The 20509-nt window shown below is 39.6% G+C and overlaps 1 protein-coding gene across 2 annotated transcripts; it reads right to left on the bottom strand.

The window, feature by feature from the left end:
* Window positions 1-4611: 4611 nt before the first annotated feature.
* LOC120567082 (asialoglycoprotein receptor 1-like) lies at window positions 4612-9246 on the bottom strand. 2 transcript variants are annotated; one of them, XM_039813883.1, is made up of 7 exons: window positions 9169-9246; window positions 8547-8643; window positions 8162-8260; window positions 6843-7478; window positions 6601-6743; window positions 5649-5758; window positions 4612-5205 (listed from the first exon to the last, which is right to left on the bottom strand). In XM_039813883.1, the coding sequence occupies exons 2-7, from the start codon at window positions 8620-8622 to the stop codon at window positions 5070-5072; spliced, it is 1200 nt and encodes a 399-aa protein (XP_039669817.1). In that variant the 5' UTR covers window positions 8623-8643; window positions 9169-9246; the 3' UTR covers window positions 4612-5069. The 2 variants fall into 2 exon arrangements, with proteins under 2 accessions (XP_039669817.1, XP_039669818.1); XM_039813884.1 differs by lacking the exon at window positions 8162-8260.
* Window positions 9247-20509: the final 11263 nt, after the last annotated feature.

Below are 20509 nucleotides of genomic sequence, written 5' to 3'. Positions count from 1 at the left end.
TGGCTGAACCGGAAGTTGTTCTGGCCCTCCTTCGTGAAGGCTCTTTTTCCTGCCCCAAGGAGTGATCATCGATGAGAGATCACCGAGTTGGTATAGGTGAGGATACACGAGAGCAGCCTTGCTGGAAACCGTGCAGCTGAAAGGGTTGCTAACTCCGCCCATACATCTGACGTATTCACGTGACGCTTCAGAGGAAAGCTTAGCATCGCCCAAGGCGATTGCGATTGGTTTAAAGAAATGGCAATAAACCAGAGGATGTTTTTCTCCCATCCCAGAATGCTGTGTGGACTAGCCAGACTCTCCTGCGCAGCGCTGTGGAGGAAGGTCTGGCAATGCAAGACTACATCCCTCTAAAACACATTTCCTCTTTTCCTCTTTTCCTCTTTTCCTCCGCTTCCTTGGTGGGACGGACTAAGATGCGAGGAAGCGGAGGAGCCGGGAATGCAATTTAAGGAAAGTGAGAAGCACCTTATGAGACGGGTACCTGTCACTGTGAAGTGACGGTCGTGACAGCAGTTCTGACTGTTGAGTTTACTGACAAAAAGCGAATTGTGAAAGGCGACGAGACAGTTAAGTCTAGGCACCAATACGGCAAGTTAAGATTAGAAAAAAACTTTGTGTTAAAACATGGTTCTTCTCATACTTCTGGGACACAAACAGCTGTTTCTCAGGTGAAGTCTTGTCTTTTTCCCAACCTCCTCCTTACACACATTTCACTGTCTTATACTAGGTGCTCCGATCATAACTATGGACAGAAGAGGGCTTATTCCCATTAAGTCCCATTAAGAAATTTATATTCTGGTATCCCCCAGATTAAAAATGTATTGTTACCTTTTTGTCAAAACCCACCACAGTACAAGGGGATTGGACAATTCAAACTAGGGAGAATAAGTTATTAATGTTATAAATGTGGCAAAAAAAAATTTTAAGTATCAGTGGAGGTAGAGGCTGGAAAAAATATTAAAATAACCTTACAAAACTACCTGAACTTCCAAATGACTAAATGATATAAAGGGATAGTAAGTGATGTTAATCTAATACACTTTTTGTCAAAATCTGTGAATATTTCCTCACGATCACCTAGCTCTCTCAAAACGTTGTTCCAGCCGATCGGCAACAGGCGGGAGGCGGGGCTACATTCAGATCAACTAGGAACGCAGCCAATCAGACGCCTGAGGGGGCGGGGGGGGGCAGCATCTGAATGTGCCGGCCAGTAGTTCTCTGTCTGTGAATCTGGGGGACGGAGCTTATGAAGGGGGGGGGGGTTGTATTTGTTTGGCAGTTGAGTTCAAATATCAACAATCTTTTGTGCAGAATCACTTACTGCTCCTTTAAAGGGAAACTATGCAGTTTTTGTTTTTGGTAATTTACCTTAACTGAACATCTTCGGAGTCTTTGGAATGGTTATATGACTTTTTCAAGTTCAATGGTGGCCATCTCGCTTCCCCCCTAGCGCCTGTGAGCGGAAAAATCAGTCTTGCAACTTTCGGCCTCAGCGTCAGGAAGTATCGAGTGATATCAGGTGTCGCGATGTAACAAATTGCTTCACGGCACTGCACACATACGCCGATTCAGGAACCGGCTAACAAGGTAGCAATGGAGTTTTTCACACTATTGCCATGGCTGAGCGAAACGGCAGACTGACTGAGCGAGGAGTCAGACACAAGTAAACATAGGAGCTGCCTAATATCTATTCCGAAGCTGTAGGGGGAGCTCTATAGAGAAACCTGCGAGCAAAAAGCGATGGCCAAAACTGCATAGTGCCCCTTTAAGTCAGTGTCGCTCAGATGAAGTGACAAAAACTGAACACAAAAAAGTAGGATGGAATTAGATTGTATTGCAGAGGTGTTGCATTGGATTGCATTATATCACACGGGTGTTGCTCCTCCTGCGTCCACCTCCGCTTGCCACCCTGCTGCAAAAGATTACAGGAACGCGCTGACAGACACCGACTGCTGACAATGTTCTCTGCAGCCACAGCAGACTTCACGTTACACAACGCAGCGTCAGAAGAAGCCGCAGCATGTTTTAGAATCACTAACATGTGAGCAGTATGACAGGGCAGATGTATTTAGCGGGCAGAGACACCACGCTCTGGCATGTGGCTCACTTTGGGTGTGGTGGCGGTTGCATTGATTGCAGCGGCTCTTGAATGGGGCATCTCAACCATTAATTGGACAAAGTCTTTTCATTCCACCCCCAGAGATGAGTTCGATCCAAACAGCGTGTGGTCGGGGTTGAGGTAGGACTCCCCACACTCCCCCCCGGTACAGTGGTGAGGTTTAGCTTTGGGCCGCCTGGCTAAAAATAGAAGATCAAGGAGCCTCAACCAGGCATGTTGGTCTGGTTAGACTCACAGAGCAGAGAAAAAAGAGTTGTGTTGTGTGTTGCCAGTGTATTATAATAAATGAGGTTACATTAGAGTGCAAAGCAACACGGTAGGTAGCAAACTGAATGAAAATATTAAACGATTTTTAATATAACATATATATATATATATATATATATATATATATATATATAGATAGATATTTGAATGAGTAAGTGAGTTCTCCTGACCTTGTGCAAAGAACAGTAGAGGGATAGAACAGGAAAGAAGACATGATTTTAACTGGAGGCTGGAAAACACCAGGATTTCATTTCATTTGCTTCTCTTACACATTCTGAAGCACAGACAGCTTTAAGCCACTGCTACTCCAGATACTGTATTAATGTCATTAGTATGATTGGATTTCTTTTTTGTAAAGTTCAAGTTCCTTCTATCCCCAGGGGCTGGTGGGATTCATTTAAATTCAAATAAAAACAGACATCTTCAGCACATATGATATAATCTTTCTTTCATTTTCGTGGCTGAAATTACTGTAAAAATACAGTAGAAATTTGCCATCCCGTTACCCAGAGAAGAGAAAATAATTCACCCCAGTAATTCATTTGACTATGACAGCTAAATGCACACACACACATCAAACACAGCAGGGAATTTATTTGGGAAAATACAGAAGATGGAAATTCTTAATCATTACAGAGTGATACAGTAAGTTATTTATACCATAGGGAAATGTTTTATGTATGTGCTTTGTAACATCCATCCTATTTTTAATATACATTCATTTTTATACATATTCATTATTAAACAGATGGCAATTTGCAATCATATCTAAAGCTATGAAAAAGGCCACAACAAATGAATGTAGTACACTCATAGCAAAATCTATTTCTGTACAACCAAGCAATTCATGCAGTATTCCATGACATAAAACACTAATCATCAGCTAAATATTAAATGTATGAAATGATTGACAATGTTCTGCATCAAAGTTTACTTATCTAAAGTCATGAAAGCTAAAAAGGCCTTATACTGGAGTTGTGGGCCAAATAATTTTTCCTACTATGGCCACGCCAAGACCCGCCCTTCAATAGCAGCTCGATTGGTTGGGGTTAGGCATTGACCTCGAGTGGTTAAGGTTAGGATAGCCGATTGGACAGGGGATAGGACCTGTACATGTAAGCATGGACGCCTGGCCAATAGTAGTGTGTGAATTGAAGGGCGGGTCTTGGCGTGGCCATAGTAGGAACAAAGATATCGCGAGCCGCGGGGCGTTTGGACATCCGAGCAGAAGGTGAAATGGCGAGACAATCAGGTCAATTAACCAAAAGACCTCCCCCCCCCCTGCCCCCCCTCCAATATCTTGTATGTCTCCTTTACAACACCACGGACAGCGAGAGATTCATCTTGGAGGTGGAAAAACATAATATGACATCACTGATTTTTTTTTTTAAAAAGACATCACCAGAAAAGAGAAGGCGTGGAGTTAAATTACAGGAGTGCTTGGAGTGGAAGGTAGATACTAGTTTAATAAACACGCGATTGTTCTGTAAATTACTTGGAGAGACAATCAAATTTCGGGCAGCAAGATGCTCTGCTTCTGAGACGCTCCCGGTGTGGTATGGCACGTGGCGGAGGATGGAACAAAACTGCGGTGCAGAAAGCTTGCGCCCGGTGGAGAATGGGAGTCAGTCCATCTCTCATTATTTAGAGCTCCTGCACACTGCCTGCGTGGCGGGAGCGTGGTGTTTCTGTTGCGTGGCGGCTGCGTGGCGGCTGCGTGGCGGCTGCGTGGCGGCTGCGTGGCGGCTGCGTGGCGTTTCCTATGTCTTTGCACACCAGAAACATGTCTGACACGGCGCTGCTGCTGCTAGCCTTGTCTGTACACTTGTATGTTTCCCATTGATAAAATGAAATAATAGCTTGTTCTTCAACTTTATTTTGCAAAGACAACGTCGGCAGTATTGACAGCAAAATAGGCTACAGAATATTTCGTTGGTGCAATATTTGAAAATCGATAATTAGTTATTATTTTTGTAAATTACATTTATATCTGCATTTATGTCAAAACCTAGAGACTTTCAAACATCAAAATGTCATTAATTAAATGTATTTGTGTCAAAATGACATATAAACATCTTTTCGTATTCTATTTTGCCTGGAAACGCTTCCAACGCGCTTGCGTGTCACGTGAAAAATAGGCGTCGGTCCTATTTCTAGCAGGCACGCGTTTTCGGCGCGGCTCCTGTGATGTGCGTGTCACGCAGGCAGTGTGCAAGCTCTAACGTGTTAACATGTGAGCCGAAATAAAAACGGACACCCCACGCAGCTGACACGCTCACGCCACGCAGGCAGGGTGCAGGAGCCCTTACTGTGGTGGCTCCACGTCCATGGTTCCCACTTAAGAAGAAAATCTTTAAAAATGGGCCCTGAATATATTCTATCATGTTCAAAAAACGCTAAATAATTTTCTAAAACAGCTCGGCACTGTATTTTTTAGTAACCGTAACTAAAAAAGGAGTAAATAGTGCATTAGTTGGGCACTACTTTCAACTGCAGATTAATAAACAAATGGTATTTTAGTGAGTAAAAAGTGGATGCGACATGACTCAAAAAAAGTGTCTGTGTTCTTGCTAATGAGGGAATACTATTGTCGCAGAACCAATACATAATAGATGTGGGCTATGTTAGTAGCACAGTCGAAAGCCACACGCTATCATCAACCGCGTAAGTCACCGCGGTCTTATTTCTCACAGATTGCGGTCTGATCGGAAAAACAGCCATCATCGTTCCATGCTCCCACTCCTGAGGATTTCTGCACAGTTTCTCCACAGTCCTGGTTCCCAGTGTAGCTGTTGGGCTGCCCGGGCTGCCAGAACCTGATGTACAGAGTAGGACAGCGCAGACAGAAACAATTTACTCCTCTCTCAGATGCACCCAGTTTCTGTTTCCCAGCTGTTCTGACCTTTTGTTTGTGACCCAAACTGTGACTTGAATTTTTGACAGAAATTAGAGTTCAGTTCACATAAGATTATTATCTGTCATCAACAAAGGTTAACATCTCCACTGATCCTTAAAATGAAATGGTTAATAGCTGTAGGTAATATTAAAAAATGTTCATTTGCTGTTTTACAAGTTGTTGACATGTTTTCAAAAATACAATAAAGGATGTAAACCGTAAAAGAAATGGAATATTAAAGAGAACGTTAATACAGTAGCAGAAAAGATGATTAATTAAGGAACCTGTCCAATTATCTGACCTGTCTAATTATTATGTCCTGTCAGATATTTCAGTCCCTACACTCTGGCAGTTAAAACTTACGCGGTGGTGACTGGAGTCCCATCCACCCACATCCAAGTCCCCTCTTTAAGATGGTCAGTCAGACCGATCCAGGCATTTTGGTTTGATTGCAGTAACCCGTTGACAAATGCCTGTTAGTGTAGCACATAGAGAAGACAGGAATGATTGAAAGATAAATAATAATCTCTGAAAATCTTTTTTCCTCATAGATAGGCAGACAACTATGAATCAATCCCCGGGAACATAGACACACTTACTATTTCCCTTAAAACAAGAGATCAAACTAACAGTCTCACTCAGGAACTATTACTTTATAAATAACCCACAATCTAAAACCTTTTCACAAAGAACAAACATGTGTTATAGAAAAACAATTATAAAACAAGAGGAATGTATATTTTATAAACAGTTTAAGAATCATACAAGACTAATATAGTAACTTTCCAGTGTTCAATCTTTCATCTGCATGCCAGATAGATGCCTCTCCATATACTTTTTGAAAGATGATTTATATTTAATTAACCGAATACTCTAGGGGTAACTTATTCCAGTTTGTTAAGGCTCGATACATAACAGTTTTTTATGATGAGCAAGTCCTTAGGCTAGTTACAACGATATGACCATTACTAGTAAATCTGGTGTTATGGCTATGCGTATTATTACAGTAAAACAATTTGGTTGAAAATATAACGTTGGCATATTCAAATTAATAACACAACTATAAAAAGTAGCCTTTATACTCAGATCCTTTGTTCAGTGGTGAGCCAAGAGAGGCTGAGCAGAGCAGCTGTAAGGTGCTAGTTCTCACAGAGCAGAGCAGATTTGTTTGAAATGCAGATGCCCATACAACCTTACAATAGTAAACCAGTTACACCCTTGAAGACAGGCAGTAAGCGATGAAGCAGGATTCGCTCATAAATCGGTGCACATAGGCTACATATAATGATTGCATAACCTAGACTTTCTTTCTCACCTGTTCATCCCTGCTGTCTATGACCACCAGATCTGCTCCTCTTGCGATGCAGTCTTGTCTGCTTAACGTCCAGTTTTTCTTTGCAGTTGAAACAAAGTAACAGCTGATGTCGAACTTCCTCCAGCCTGTTTGACAGGGTATGCCTGCAAATTAAACACAAGAAAAAGGGGTAAAATATCACAAAAAATATAGCAAAAAACAATCATTGTAATGGTGTACTAAATGTATTAAAACAGCTTTACCTTTTATTTTGTCGATCTTCTTCTTGTACTGATCTCTAAATGTAGCCAAACTACTGTAATTGGCCTGCAATTGCTCTATTTTCCTCTGCAGTGTATTATAACTGGTTTGCAATAGTTCCTTGTCTTTCCACAATGAATTGTAGCTAATCTGAAGGTGGTTTTCCTTTATACTCAGTGTGTTGTAGCTTCTTTGCAACTGGTCCTTGTTGTTCTTCAGTGAAGAGAAATTGCTCTGTAACTGATCTCTGTTTTCTCTCAGCGTAGTAAACAAAGTCTGCAACTCATCTTTTTTTCTTTGCAGGCTACTGTAATTGGTCTGTAGCTGGTCTTTACTCACTGTCAGATTATTGTGATTTGTCTGCAAACCCTCAAGATTTCTCTGCATGTCATTATAGCTTGCTTGCAACCGATCCCTCTCACTTTTCAGATTGTTTAAACTGGCCTTGAACTCATCTCTTTGAGTTGTCAAAGAATTGTAGCTTCGCTGCAACTGGTCTCTTTCTTTAGTCAGGTTACTCAGTCGGGCCTCTAACTGTTTTCTCTCTTCTGTTGAAGCATCATGACTCTGCAGTCGATCTCCTTGAATGTAGCTGGCCTGTGTTGGGTCTGCTGACATGGGACGGCTGATCATCTCATCTGTGAAATGCAAAGAAATTCTAAATATTACGGTATTTCGGAAAGATTCTTTTTTTTCTCTCCTTTGTATTTTGTATGATTGTCTACATACAGGGGTGTCAAACTCAACTTCACCAAAGGCCACACTGGAAATAAGAATCACATTAAGGGCCAGACATGTTTAGTTTATTGACATGCTTTTATTTTGAAAAAGTCCAAATCATTGACTGTTTTATTGCATGTCCCATATAGCTTTCTCACTTACAGTTTGGTTGACATAAAGCCCTCAAAAAGTCAGCAAATAAAGTTCCCTAGCCAACATGGAGTTTAGCAACTCAAGCAAAACAAAGATTACATTTTTAAAAGCAGCTACCAAACAGCCGACTCACAGCAACCTGTTTCACAGCATGAATATGAAAACTCTGTGCTTCTGTGGGAAAGTCAAGGCAAATCTGCCAAATTCTGCTTGAGACGAACACTTTTCTGTCTTTTTGGTTTGGCGCACAACTAGGCGGGCCAAAAGTTTATTGTGAACCTAAATTGATATGCGGGCAAAATCAAAATTTACGACGGGCCAGATTTGGCCCGCGGGCCTTGAGTTTGGCACGTGGTCTACAACATCACCTGGTTTCTCAAAGAAAGGCCAGTTGGCAGTTGCTAAAGACATTTTTCATATTTTCAGTGATAACAAACAAATTACTTACAGTAGATAAACTGTCCTATGTTACCAGCCAACAGGACAGCACACAGTAACCCAAGACACACAGTCACACGTCTACTGGGCTGCTTCTTTCTCTGTAAATCTAATTTAATCAAAAGTAAGAAAAAAGTTAAGCTAAATGTCATTTCTAAGAGACAGATTCACCAGATTCTCCCCGTGAAATAATAGCACCTTCATAGATTTTTAGAAACCCAAATACATAAAAGCTTTTATTACAGAGCAACACATATGCATATGAAAAGCTTATTTTTGTTAACATTTAAGTTGATCAACAGGTTAGTTTCCAAAAGCAACTGAATTACACTTTTTATTAGTTGTACCTGATATTCTTAATATTTTTTCTATGTGTTTTCAGGTTGATACTGTACCTTTATTAATGAGGCCTTCCATTGTGAGGTTCTTATTTATATATATTTCGTCATCGTCGATTTCCATTAACTCCATTCTGATGATGGTCTGTTTTTCCTGTTGAGAGGAGACATTTATAGTTTTGTAAAGCCACAAATACACTATTATATAGACACAAATAGTTAGTAATTTAGACTTCTAAAGTTACTTTTTGACACTCTTTATAAATGCTGTATTGTAGATATGCTCCAATCAAATATACATGCCTACTGGGGCTTGACGAAGTGTTATATTTACGAGTACAGAGTTTGGTCAGATGTGACATTTACATGGAAAGCTTGCTTAATTAATACGCAAACATTGCTGGTAACATGCGAAAGCCAATAAATTATTTGCAAGGATTGAGCCAAAATATATAACCTTATATGTGGTTTGCTTTTGGAGCAAGCACAAAATTAAGATTGCATGAGATAATTCAAGCATTTAAATTTTAATGAGATCATGTAGTTTTACGGGAATAATAAAGCGCTTTAAATAAAACTGGAGTGAAAGTGAATTAGAGTTAATGAATCTGCAGAACATTTACTTACAATATAATATTCAATAATCTAAATGGGAAATAGCCTATAAATATGCACTTACCCTTTGACTCTGAGATGATCAAAAGAAATAAGTATCAATACGACTGCATTCACGTGAAGATGCTGCCGCTGATTTATAACAATCCCAGCAAAAATGAATGTTGATACAACATTTATTTATTGCGCAGAAAACAGGATGCTCCTTTTGCACGTCATCCAAATGTTTGACAGAATCTTAACTCTGATTGGTCCGAAAATAATCTTGACCTGTATGTCCATATTCTCAGTTCAGATTTCAAGGTAATTTTCGGCCAAAATTATTCAAGCAAACCGAGAGAGAAGTGGTTAAGTCTCACGCTCCATCATTTCATCTTCTGTTGTTTCTGTTCCCTTTTCCCACCGATTTCTGACTCACCGATTAACTTCCCACTGAGGTCAAATGAGTGACACATGTTACATGACTGAGATGCAAGAAAAGTCATATTTCTAAATTTCAAAAATGCAAACTTAGCTTTGTTGTGCTTGATCCCGGTCTGTAGATACATTATATTGTGTAAATATTTCGGTGCCTCGTCAGGGAGACAGTATTGTTGAAAATGGTAGAGTCACAGCAGTGGTGTAGTCTATGTTATACGCAGGTATACGCAGTTTACCCACTAAGAAAGCTCCAGGGTTTCCATATACCCACAAAATGTGCAATGGCACATAACATACTTTCCATTATAATTCTGATATATTTTGAATTGTCATCTGTGTTTTTGTTCCACAGTAAATTATGTGCATAAAAGTGTGTCAGAATGCAGGAAATGAAGTCTTTGATCCTGGCCCATATATATAGGCCCATACATATACAGTACAGTATACCCACTACAATACATTAGACTACACCACTGAGTCACAGAAAACTATGTCACACTCATCACACAATCAAGTCTACACAATTGCATGCACGAGAAAATATCCTAATCAGCTGTTTCAGCGATGAAATTAAGATTGATTTATGCTCTGTGACATTGTGTAAAGATTAACTAACGTTTCTAAACAGAGGCGTTATCTGCTACTGATTCCATTCCCATGCCTTGTTTCTGTTAAATTGGTGTAAAATGGATTATTGTGATCTGCCCTTGCAGACAAGTGATTTAGCCTGGCAGTGGTACAAGATTTAAAGCCGTACCAGATGGGCGTGCCCAGCAGTCTGTTTAAACGGGTCAACTTAAAGGTTTGGCTTTATTGTTTATATCCAACTAAAAGAATAATATGCAGTTTAGTCAAGGATAACACCCCAATGTAAGATTTATAAGATAAACGCAGTGTGTTAATCACCAGTGATGGATGTGTCATGAGAATTTATTAACTGGTTTACTGCTTATAAATGGTTGGTTGGGTTAAAATAAAGTGTTTTAAGAGATTATGAAAATATTCTTTCTCTGCTATCATTTAAATCTCCTATATGTATGTTTTTTTTTTCTTTCTTTGTGTTGTAATCCAAAACTCCGGTGGATTTCTGAGGACTATGGTTAACTGCTCCTCAGATCTCTGCAGGGTAAATCCAGACAGCTAGCTAGACTATCTGTCCAATCTGAGTTTTCTGTTGCACGACTAAAACTACTTTTGACAAAGTTCCAACGAAACAATTTCCTTCCCAAGGCTATTTTGCAGCGGCACCATTGCTCCATCCGGCGCTTAGCGCCCCCCCCCCCCAGGACGACTGTGATTGGTTTAAAGAAATGCCAATAAACCAGAGTTTTTCTCCTATCCCGGAATGCTGTGTGGACTAGCCAGACCCTTCTCCGCAGCGCTGTGGAGGAAGTTCTGGCAAAGCAAGACTTGTAAGCCTCTAACATTTCTCTTGACAGCATGAAGAAGCTTTAGCTGTAACTGAGCTCAGCCACTCAGAAAGCAGATCAAAATTCAGCTGACGGAAAACACAAGTCTATCTTTAGTGGCTGGACTGAATTTCCTAATCATTTCCAGGATTTCTGAATGAATAATGATTTGTATCTATCTTGTCAGTAATATAATATCACAAAACCAAAAACATGCCATGGGTGGAAAATGGTTTCAAATCAGATCACACTGAGAGCTAGTTAGGTTCTTATTTTTTTATTGCAGCAGTTTGTGACCTCAGTGGCCTTTATCATGCAGCATCTCCCATCTAAGCTAAATGGACGCTGTGAACGAGGGTGAAGTTGCTGAGTGTCTGATGGAGATAAGAGCAAATGAATGTGGCTGAGAGACGCCATCCTTCAGCCTGTCACACCCTGCACCGTCCATATTAATTAGCCTCAATAACTCACGAACTGATCTGAAGCAGCCACATCAGGGAAAAAAAGAGCATTGGCATCTCAGGATTCTGTTATCTCACATTCCACAATAACAACACAGTGATGTGTGTTACTTCTTTGATATGATACAGGCATGTTGATATGGTCAGAATTCAGATCATATAATTCCAAGAAATTGTTCATTTTATATATATTTTAATTGTCTCATACTATTTGAAGTTGATTAACATTGAATCGTGGCAAAATTTCAAATTATATCGTAATATGCGCTGCAGACCTAATTTCCTGAAATTCTAATTTACATTCACTCCAAATAACTTGTTATCATAACATCATTACTTATAATTGTGCTGGGATCTATAATTGAATCCACTGTAAGGTAAAATAAGTGATAGTCCAACCATAGTCACTTAAGAAAATAAGATGTATTTAATAATACTTTTATGTGATGTCTCTTGATAAGGGTGTAAGCTGATAAGAATCAGTCAGTTCTGCCTCGATTGAACTTATTTTATGAGAGACCCGTATTAGTGTAGATTAAAATAAAATTTGGAAAAATATGACCCAAAAAACACCCACTTTAAAAAAAATTGTACTAACAAATCTAACCAACTTTTTGGCATGAACGCGAAACTTAATGTTAAATTATAGTGAATGTAGTGAATTCAATAGCGATATTGAGTCTTTTAACTACAAAACACTAATTGTATGTGATGTGACTGCCCTCTGTTTTGACTTTATTGAGCTATGAGTAATAAACATGGAGAAACCTTTTTATTAGTGTTTAAAAATCAATGATTGGAGTGAAGGATTATATAATAAAATAACAGGGCACTTTAAAGTAAGTTTACATGAACTGCATGAATTCATTAATAAAAAAACATTTATTTGTACATTGATTACTCATTAATTATTCATCACAAGAATATACAGTTTCTAATGCGTGCCTTGATGCAAAAACAAAACAGTAATCAATGCAAGAGCTCAAGTATTTCCATCATTATGATTACTTGGTTAGTAACCATATTCATGTATTCATTGTAGGGGTTTATTGTTTTTTTTGTATGGTCCCATTTAGTTCTTACCTTGGCAACAAGTGCTCTTTCAGGTTTCATGGACTAGTTCCTTCATTCCTCAAAGGAAACATACAGATTCCTTTGAAGGATTACGTATGTTTTTAACACCTAACATTCATACCTGTAACCTTGACCTCCTTCATGGAGGACAACACGCAGCGTCAATCTGCTTGGATCCAAAGCAGTTAAAGTGGAATTCAACAATGTTCACGTTTGTCACTCAGAACCCTGACGAAGTTCAGTAAGAAGAGTATATATATATATATATATATATATATATATATATATATATATATATATATATATATATATATATATATATATAGACCCTATTGCTTTGATGCATCTTCAATTACAGGCTCATGAAGATAGGCGATAGATTAAATGGAGCTGCCAAGCAGACTACAACTACTGTCCACTGAGGAGGAAGCTCCGAACTTTTTCAGAGCCACCTTTAAAGCCTACAGGCTGTGAATGATTGGTATTTTCAGTGGACTCATTTCTGATGGCTGTAACACATTTGTGGCACTTACGCTGAAATTGGTGAATTGCTTCTTTATAAGACTAGTGTATATTGTTTTGTTAAAGGCTCTGAACACCCACACAGGTATTTTCAGTTAATCTGGCTGATTGGGCCTCTTCCCAGGACTGTGTGGGTGTGTATGTACTGAGTGATTGACATCTTCCTGAGTCTCATATTAGCTCTGTTGCACCTGGCAGGACAGATGACACCTTTATCATCCTTATTGGTAGAACAGATTTCTGACCCAATAAATTCCCATCTAAGCTCCGACTCACGTTCAACCTGAGCAGAGGTTTAATGAGCCAGAATAACTGAAATCACCTGTGTGGGTGTTCAGAGGCGTTTGAATAATTGGAAAATGTGATTAATTAAGCTAAAATGGGATTAATTAAGCTAATTAAGCTTAATTAGGCGTGTGGCTGAATTGCACTGCCTACTACTTCCGCTAAATCCAACAAGCTGCTTCAAACCATACGACAATATAGATTGTTTATTTCTACCATCTAATACGACCCGGAGGAACGTTTCATAAATTAGCACCCCTAGCGGTGGCAGGAAATACGTTTCCTTATCTAAATGACAGAACGTAACGGTCGCGGTTTCAAACATGTCTTTATCGTTGTGTGAAACGGTCGCAGTTTGGTTTTGTTTAGGCAAGTGAACTACTTAGTTAAGTTTAGAAGACTATTGTGTTTTGGGTTAAAATCAGTACATTTGTTACGTTACTTCCCTTTTCGTTATGCATGTGAAATAGTTCTGATTGTTTTGTAAAGTTACAAAAAACTCACCATTTATTTTCAAACGGGACACAAACCCTGGTCTCCCAACATTCCTCCTCCTTACTCCTTACGCTCTTATAGTTCCTTTTTTGCTCACGTCATAATTACTACGGCCACTAGAGGGCGGCGCCGCCTGACAATAAAACTTAAATTTGGGTCGCAATTGCTGCGAAAACACGACTTATAGGGTCGTTGTTCAGTGGAAGGCCAGTCTTGATAAAGCATAAATCTAACTTTTGTTCATTGCTGCTCTTAGTGGCCAATGGGGGTAAAACAGTCACAAATGGGGCTAACCTCCACAAGTTTACCCTGCACAGTGCTCTGCTGCTACAAAAGGTCTGAATATTTGCTTTACTTTAAAAAACATTTAAAGGCAGTTAAATGTTACATGCAGGAATTGAATCTGTCTTAACTGCATCACAAATGTTGTGCTCTGACTTGCAGATGATGTTACACAGATTTCAGAACATACCCGAGGCTTATTTTGTATATACTGTAGCTACCACCATCACCTCATGACTTAAGAGGCAAAGAGGCACCGATGCCGCCCTCCCACAACAAGGCACTGACGCTGTTTTAGTTACAACCTTGAGATGGGAGTGTATGCGTCCCCGAGGAGGTACTGGAGGAGGGGTCGTTATCATTTTTGGCAGTCCTCCCATGTAAACCCAAAGTCCCCTCCTCCATATTCATCAGGGGTGATTATGTGCTGACCTCCGTCTGCCGTTAATCCTGAGCTGTTTTTGCCCACCAGGCAGGTGTCATGGAGGAGGGCGAGCAATCCTGACACTGGGCCAATTAGGTGTCACCTAAGAGAGAGAGGGGGGAATCAAGGGTGAGTGCATTTCACTGCATTTATAGAGAGAAGACAAGAAAGAGGTTACATTTTTAGCAAAGGCCTCTATATTACTTTCTGATTATGATAATGATGATTGATTTTATTATGTGTCATTGATACAAATGGGTTTGTAAGACAAAAACCAGATTCGGAATGCATAATACTGAATGCTTTGCAGGACAAAGAAAAGAAAAAGGAAATTAAAAAAAAGACAGAAAAGACTACGTTTATGATTTTGAACAATATCATAGGACAATTGTAAAATAGTAAGTGGACCTTGTGATACTTTATTTTTGTCAAAGAAAGCTAAAGTGTACAAATAACACAATATAATGCCATCAAATCAAGTAAAGGCCGAAGAAAGAGCGTTTTAAGAAGAGTTGGTGTGGAAAAGACAGCATTAAATGTATATTCCATCTTGGCTTTCTGTCAAGGCTTTTGAGAGAAAGTCAGCAAACTTGAAGACAATAAATATAATGTGTGGTTTGTATGGCAAGACAGATTTTTGTAGATTGACAGCAGAGAAGTGTTTTCCAAGTATGTATTAAAAGACTTAAACTGAAGGAAAAAAAATTGGCATTTGGGGAAATATGCTGATTCTCTTTCTTGCCCATGCTAGATCTGGATGATGATTATCTTATCTTAGCATAAAAAGCTCTTTAATGCACACTTTGTATTTTGTTTGTTTATTCTGCACACAAACAGAAGTGGTATCAATCTTCTAATCCAACTCTAAACAAGAAAACTGTTGAACCCAAAATGTTGAACTCTTTCGTTTAACATTTCAACAGCCTCTGCAAACAGTAACCAGTGACTACTTCTCTATTTTTGTCCTGATGCGGATTCAGGCAAGCTTGCAAGATGTCAGTGCCAGAACTGTGACAACTGTCTCAGGTATCCTCACAACGCCGTCATATTCCGGTTGCAGGAGTTCAAACGTACGTCGCGTCTTGTCTCAACATGCCATGCTATGATTTTGAACGCAGACAGTGCAACCTTTCACTCTTCCCACTGATTAGAGAACATCATGTCTGCGTCACATGTGACGGAAAAACCAGGACATGTGACATCGTTAGCTGCAGTGTGAATGTAGCCACACAGGGAGGCAGATACAGCTGGAGAACATCAGTTCCTATAGAGAAACGGCGGAACAAGAAGGTATACTCAGGGTTTGACAGATGTGTTGGTGGTCAGAACACAGACGCAACAATTCCCTGCTGTTTGGGCTGGCCGCATTAATAAGAACACTAACACCCTGTGGGCTCCAAGCATCCATGTGGGAGCTGGAGAGCCAAAGGGAATCCATATTGGAGAGTTACACCAGCAGGGAAGGATCACTGTGTATCAATTTAACGGCACCATAATTCATATGCAATCCTGCTGCATTATTGAAAGCCTCAGTGCTGCTTTTTTTCGTGACACGATCAATTGTGGGCATGTTTTCTTTTCTGTGGTGTAATTAGCGGTGTAACCATGGAAAGTGCGATTTTTAAAACTATTATCTCTAAATTGTAAATGTTCATCAGACTGTCACTCAAAATACGAACACAGGTCAGTGATAGAAAAAAAACACTTAAGTAAACTTCTTTCTAAATCCCCATAATACATTTAAAGCCGATGTGAAGCTGCCATATACCGACTGTGTCTGTCAGTACACAGCTGAAAAAAGTGCCAAAGTTAACTCAAAAATAATATCTTTTCATAATCTGTCCACAAAGGACCCAGGAATCTCAACAAATCGTCCAAACCAAACGACAATATAGGTTGTTTATACCCACCTCTAAAATGACCCAAGGGAGCGTTTCATAAATTAGAATTGTAATGAAAAACTTGCAGTTTACTTTTATTTTCAAATGGCAAACGAAGCCCGGTCTCCTGGGTGAAAGTTCTGTTTGTTTGATTCATCCATCACCCCAACCTGCCTCCTTGTGCGGAAATTGGCGCTCTTATGCTTTGTCCCCTTGCTCCCATCATAGTCTTGCATTGCCAGACCTTCCTCCACAGCGCCGCGGAGGAGGGTCTGGCTAGTCATGGGATGGGAGAGAAACGTGCCCTGGTTTATTGGCATTTCTTTAAACCAATCACAATCGTCATGGGCGGTGCTAAGCGCCGGACGGAGCAACGTTGCGGCTGCAAAATAGCCTCAGGAAGGAACTTGTTTTGGCGGAACGTGTACGTTCAAAAGTTGTTTGTTGTTAGTTGATAGTCTAGCTAGCTGTCTGGATTTACCCTGCAGAGATCTGAGGAGCAGTTAACCATAGTCCTCAGAAATCCACCCCAGTTTAGAACGCCAACACAAAGGAAGCATTAGGTAACGGAAATCTGGTCGAAAAAAAGGACATACGGCGGAATCCCGGAAGTGGACCGTCGTGGATATAGACTACGTCCATCATAGTTACTACGGTCATTAGAGGGCCAATACAAACCTAAATGAGTCATAATTGCATAACAGCTATATTCTCTGACTAAATTTCCCCTGGGATGGTGATTGAAATTGAAAGTCCTTGAGTCCACGAGAGGAAAAAAAGGTGTTTATTTTGAGGTTACAATTTATAATGTCGAGAGCAGGAGGCAGGATTACACCCAAAACAAAGCTTGTGTTTGATCAACTTGAGATTGCAAGATCCATGTCAATCCCTTATTTCATCCTTTATTTGATTATTATTGATATAATTATAATAATATAACTGTAATAGCTTTTAACTCTGACAATTCACATTCAGAAAGGTGCATACCAGTGTGTCAGTACGTCACCTCCTATACTATACAGTAGTACTATGATATATACTGTGCTCTATTCCCCAAATGCTTTCAGCTATCTTGCCTTCATCAGGCCACCCTGGGAGCTGTGTTACATCCAACTGGGACAACAAAATTCACTTTCAAATAACAAATAACTTTGGTAACACTTTACTTTAGGTTTTCTACATAAGAGTGACATGACACTGTCATGAATACATGACACTCACATGACACTGTCATGACACAGTCATGACACATGAACCCTGACCCTAACCCTAACCCTAACCCTAACGTGTCATGACAAAACCGAATGACACTTACTAAAAAAGAGTTATGTCATAAACGTTTATGACTTGTTTATAATGTTTTATGATAGGTTCATGACAGTGTCATGTCAGTCTTATGTAGAAAAGTTAAAGTAAAGTGTAACCATAACTTTTATTATAAAAAGCCAACATTGGATGTCAATTATCGGGACGGGGTTGGAGCAACTGCCCTGTTGCTCTTTTTTAGTTTAAACCTGGTTTGTACAAAACCAAACTAGCAAACAAAACCTGCATAATGATTCATACTGCTTTTGATTCTACACAAGAAAAACAAAGAATTGTTTCCACTGATAACATGTTATTTCTTGTTTTTTTTTTTTATTCAATTAAATTCTTTAAAACACAGATTAAATAACTGTGGCTCCCAGGGATTCACCAGCCTTGTAATTAACGCTTAGCTGAGTGAGTTTCCCTGTTTCCAAATGTGTGAGTTAAAATCAGCCTCTCCCCCCCACCACCACCACCACCCTGTCCAGCCTTTGACACCAACACCAGGATTAAATTGCCAGTGTGAAGATACTAAACAACTCAATTAACAATGCCGGACTCCATCAGCGAACGGAGAGCAAAATTCAATCTGCTGATTTGCAGCAGGCAGATCCTGTCTGAGACAACGTGCTGTAGAAGATGTGTATTCTCCGCCGCATGTCCGAAGCTTAAGTACCTGTCGAATTCAATCAGTGAGTGAGGAGTGAATTACAGGAGCAGAGCAGGTCTATCCTCTGGAGCACAGGGCTTTTAGTTTGCAGAAAGTAATAGCTGGCTTTCGAAGGACCTTAGAAGAAGAAGAAACTTCAATCGACATACATGTTGAATTATTAATTGACTTGCAATGTATTTACAATTTTATTTTGTCAAACAAATTGCTATAGGCTGTCCTTATTATCATTAAATGTTTGGCTCTTGCCACTCAGTTGCTTTCCCAGTACTCTCTGGCTGTGTTCCGATCATCTATAGTTCCCTGCGAAGTGGACTGCACAGGGTATTCAGCCACGTGAAGTAAGACTCCAAACCGCAGGGAGCAAACATGCTTTTTCAAAGGGAACTGCAAACTGTGTTGGGAGGAACTTAACAACGGTTCATCACTTTGCCTGAAGTTCAGAAGCAAGATTAACCTGTCAGTCATTGCGCCTTGCTGGAACGACGTACATCTTGTAAATGAATCAAAACGCATTCATCCACAAGTTACATACACTTTAAAGAGCCCCTATTATACTCATTTATCAGTGTCATATCTGTACTCTTGGGGTCATGCTTTAATGTTCAAAAAACTAATTATGTTTCTCATACTGCCCAATGCTGCTGCGACTTTGCCTGAAACAGTCTGTCTGAGCTCTTGGCCCACCTTCCTGAAAAACCCAGACTGCTCTGATTGGTCAGCTGGCCCACTCTGTTGTGATTGGTCAACCAAATTCAAACAAACCAGTGGGCGGGCTGTGCTTGCTCAGGCAGCACCTAGGTACAGCACATATGAAAAACTGGGCTGGCATTCTCAATCAATGACATCAATAATTGTGGAATTTCAAACAGAAATGTGGACAAGCCGTTTTCTGGCAGGTAAGAAAAAATGCTGTCTGTGGGAGAGAAAGCTCCATTTGGAGCAAAAATGTTTGTTTTTTTAATTCTTTAGACATCTACAAAAGCATAATAGGTGCTTTTTAATAGAATACGTTTTGTAATGGTATCAGTTTTTGGTTTAATATTTTAGTTCAGTGGTGTACAATTTCCACAGCAGCTGCAACGTATCCGAGGTGTTTATGTTACCAGGGTAACACATAAAGGAAGTGATGTCTGCGTTGGTGACGTTGCAGGGTGTTCCGAATGGAGGAGTTTTGTCGAAGGAGAAGTTCCCTTAACGGGGAGGACTGTTTATTTACATTGTGGAACAGAACACGGCTTCTGTCCTCTTCTTAGTCCCTGGAGCTCAGGAAGTACAGACTTTCACCTGCAGACGCTTGAGCTCGTTATTGCTCGTTGGTGGTGAGTGTGTGTACCTGTAGAGCTTCATTTTTCAGTTTCTCAACCAGTCATTTTGGTTTTGGTAGATTTACGTTTGCAACCAAGAAGTATGCTTAGAGTCAATTTAAGTCAATTACAATTTCAATATCAATTTTTTCTATAAAAGTCGAAATCCTCAGCTGTTGGTGCTTGCCAAATGCAGGTAAGATGAAATAATACAGCATGAGAAATAGTTTTGCTGCAAAATAAAGTTCTAAACCATTTAAATGTAGTATTTATTTCATTTCCAGAAATAGTTTATTCACTTGTTTTTTTACCGAGAGTTAGCGGAGAAGATTTTATATCACTCTCTTGTTTGTGCGTTGAGTGTGGAGCTGGAGCCAGGAGGAAATTAGCTTAGCTTAGCATAAAGAAGTGAAGCTTGGCTCTTTGCAAAGTAAAAAAAAATCCAGCGACAAGTGGTTCTAAAGCTCACTAAATAACATCTTGGGTTTAATTCATTGTTTTAGTTTTACACGGTTATGCGCTGTAAAGATTTCTTGACAAACAAGATGCCACTGCACCTAGCTGATGTTTGCCAAGAAATACTTCCAGCACATAACTCCCACTAAATCAAAACAACATTACTGTTTTTAAAATTTCTGTTCGTGTACAAATTAAAAGAAAAGCTGCAGCATGTTGATTACTGAGCTTTAGAAGTGATGTATAGGCATATATTTTTGTAACTTTAGAAAGAGCCAGGCAAGTTATTTCCTCCAGCTTCCAGTCTTTGTGCTTAGCTAATCGCCCCTCGGCTCGAGATCAACATTTGACATGCAAATAAACATATTTCCCAAAATGTTAAAATATCCTATAAAAAAATCATTTATTTCTC

Source organism: Perca fluviatilis, chromosome 10 (assembly GCF_010015445.1).
Source record: "Perca fluviatilis chromosome 10, GENO_Pfluv_1.0, whole genome shotgun sequence".
Taxonomy (NCBI): Eukaryota; Metazoa; Chordata; class Actinopteri; order Perciformes; family Percidae; genus Perca; species Perca fluviatilis.
The sequence above is the reverse complement of the archived record's forward strand: the minus strand, read 5'-3'. Positions and strand labels throughout refer to the sequence as shown.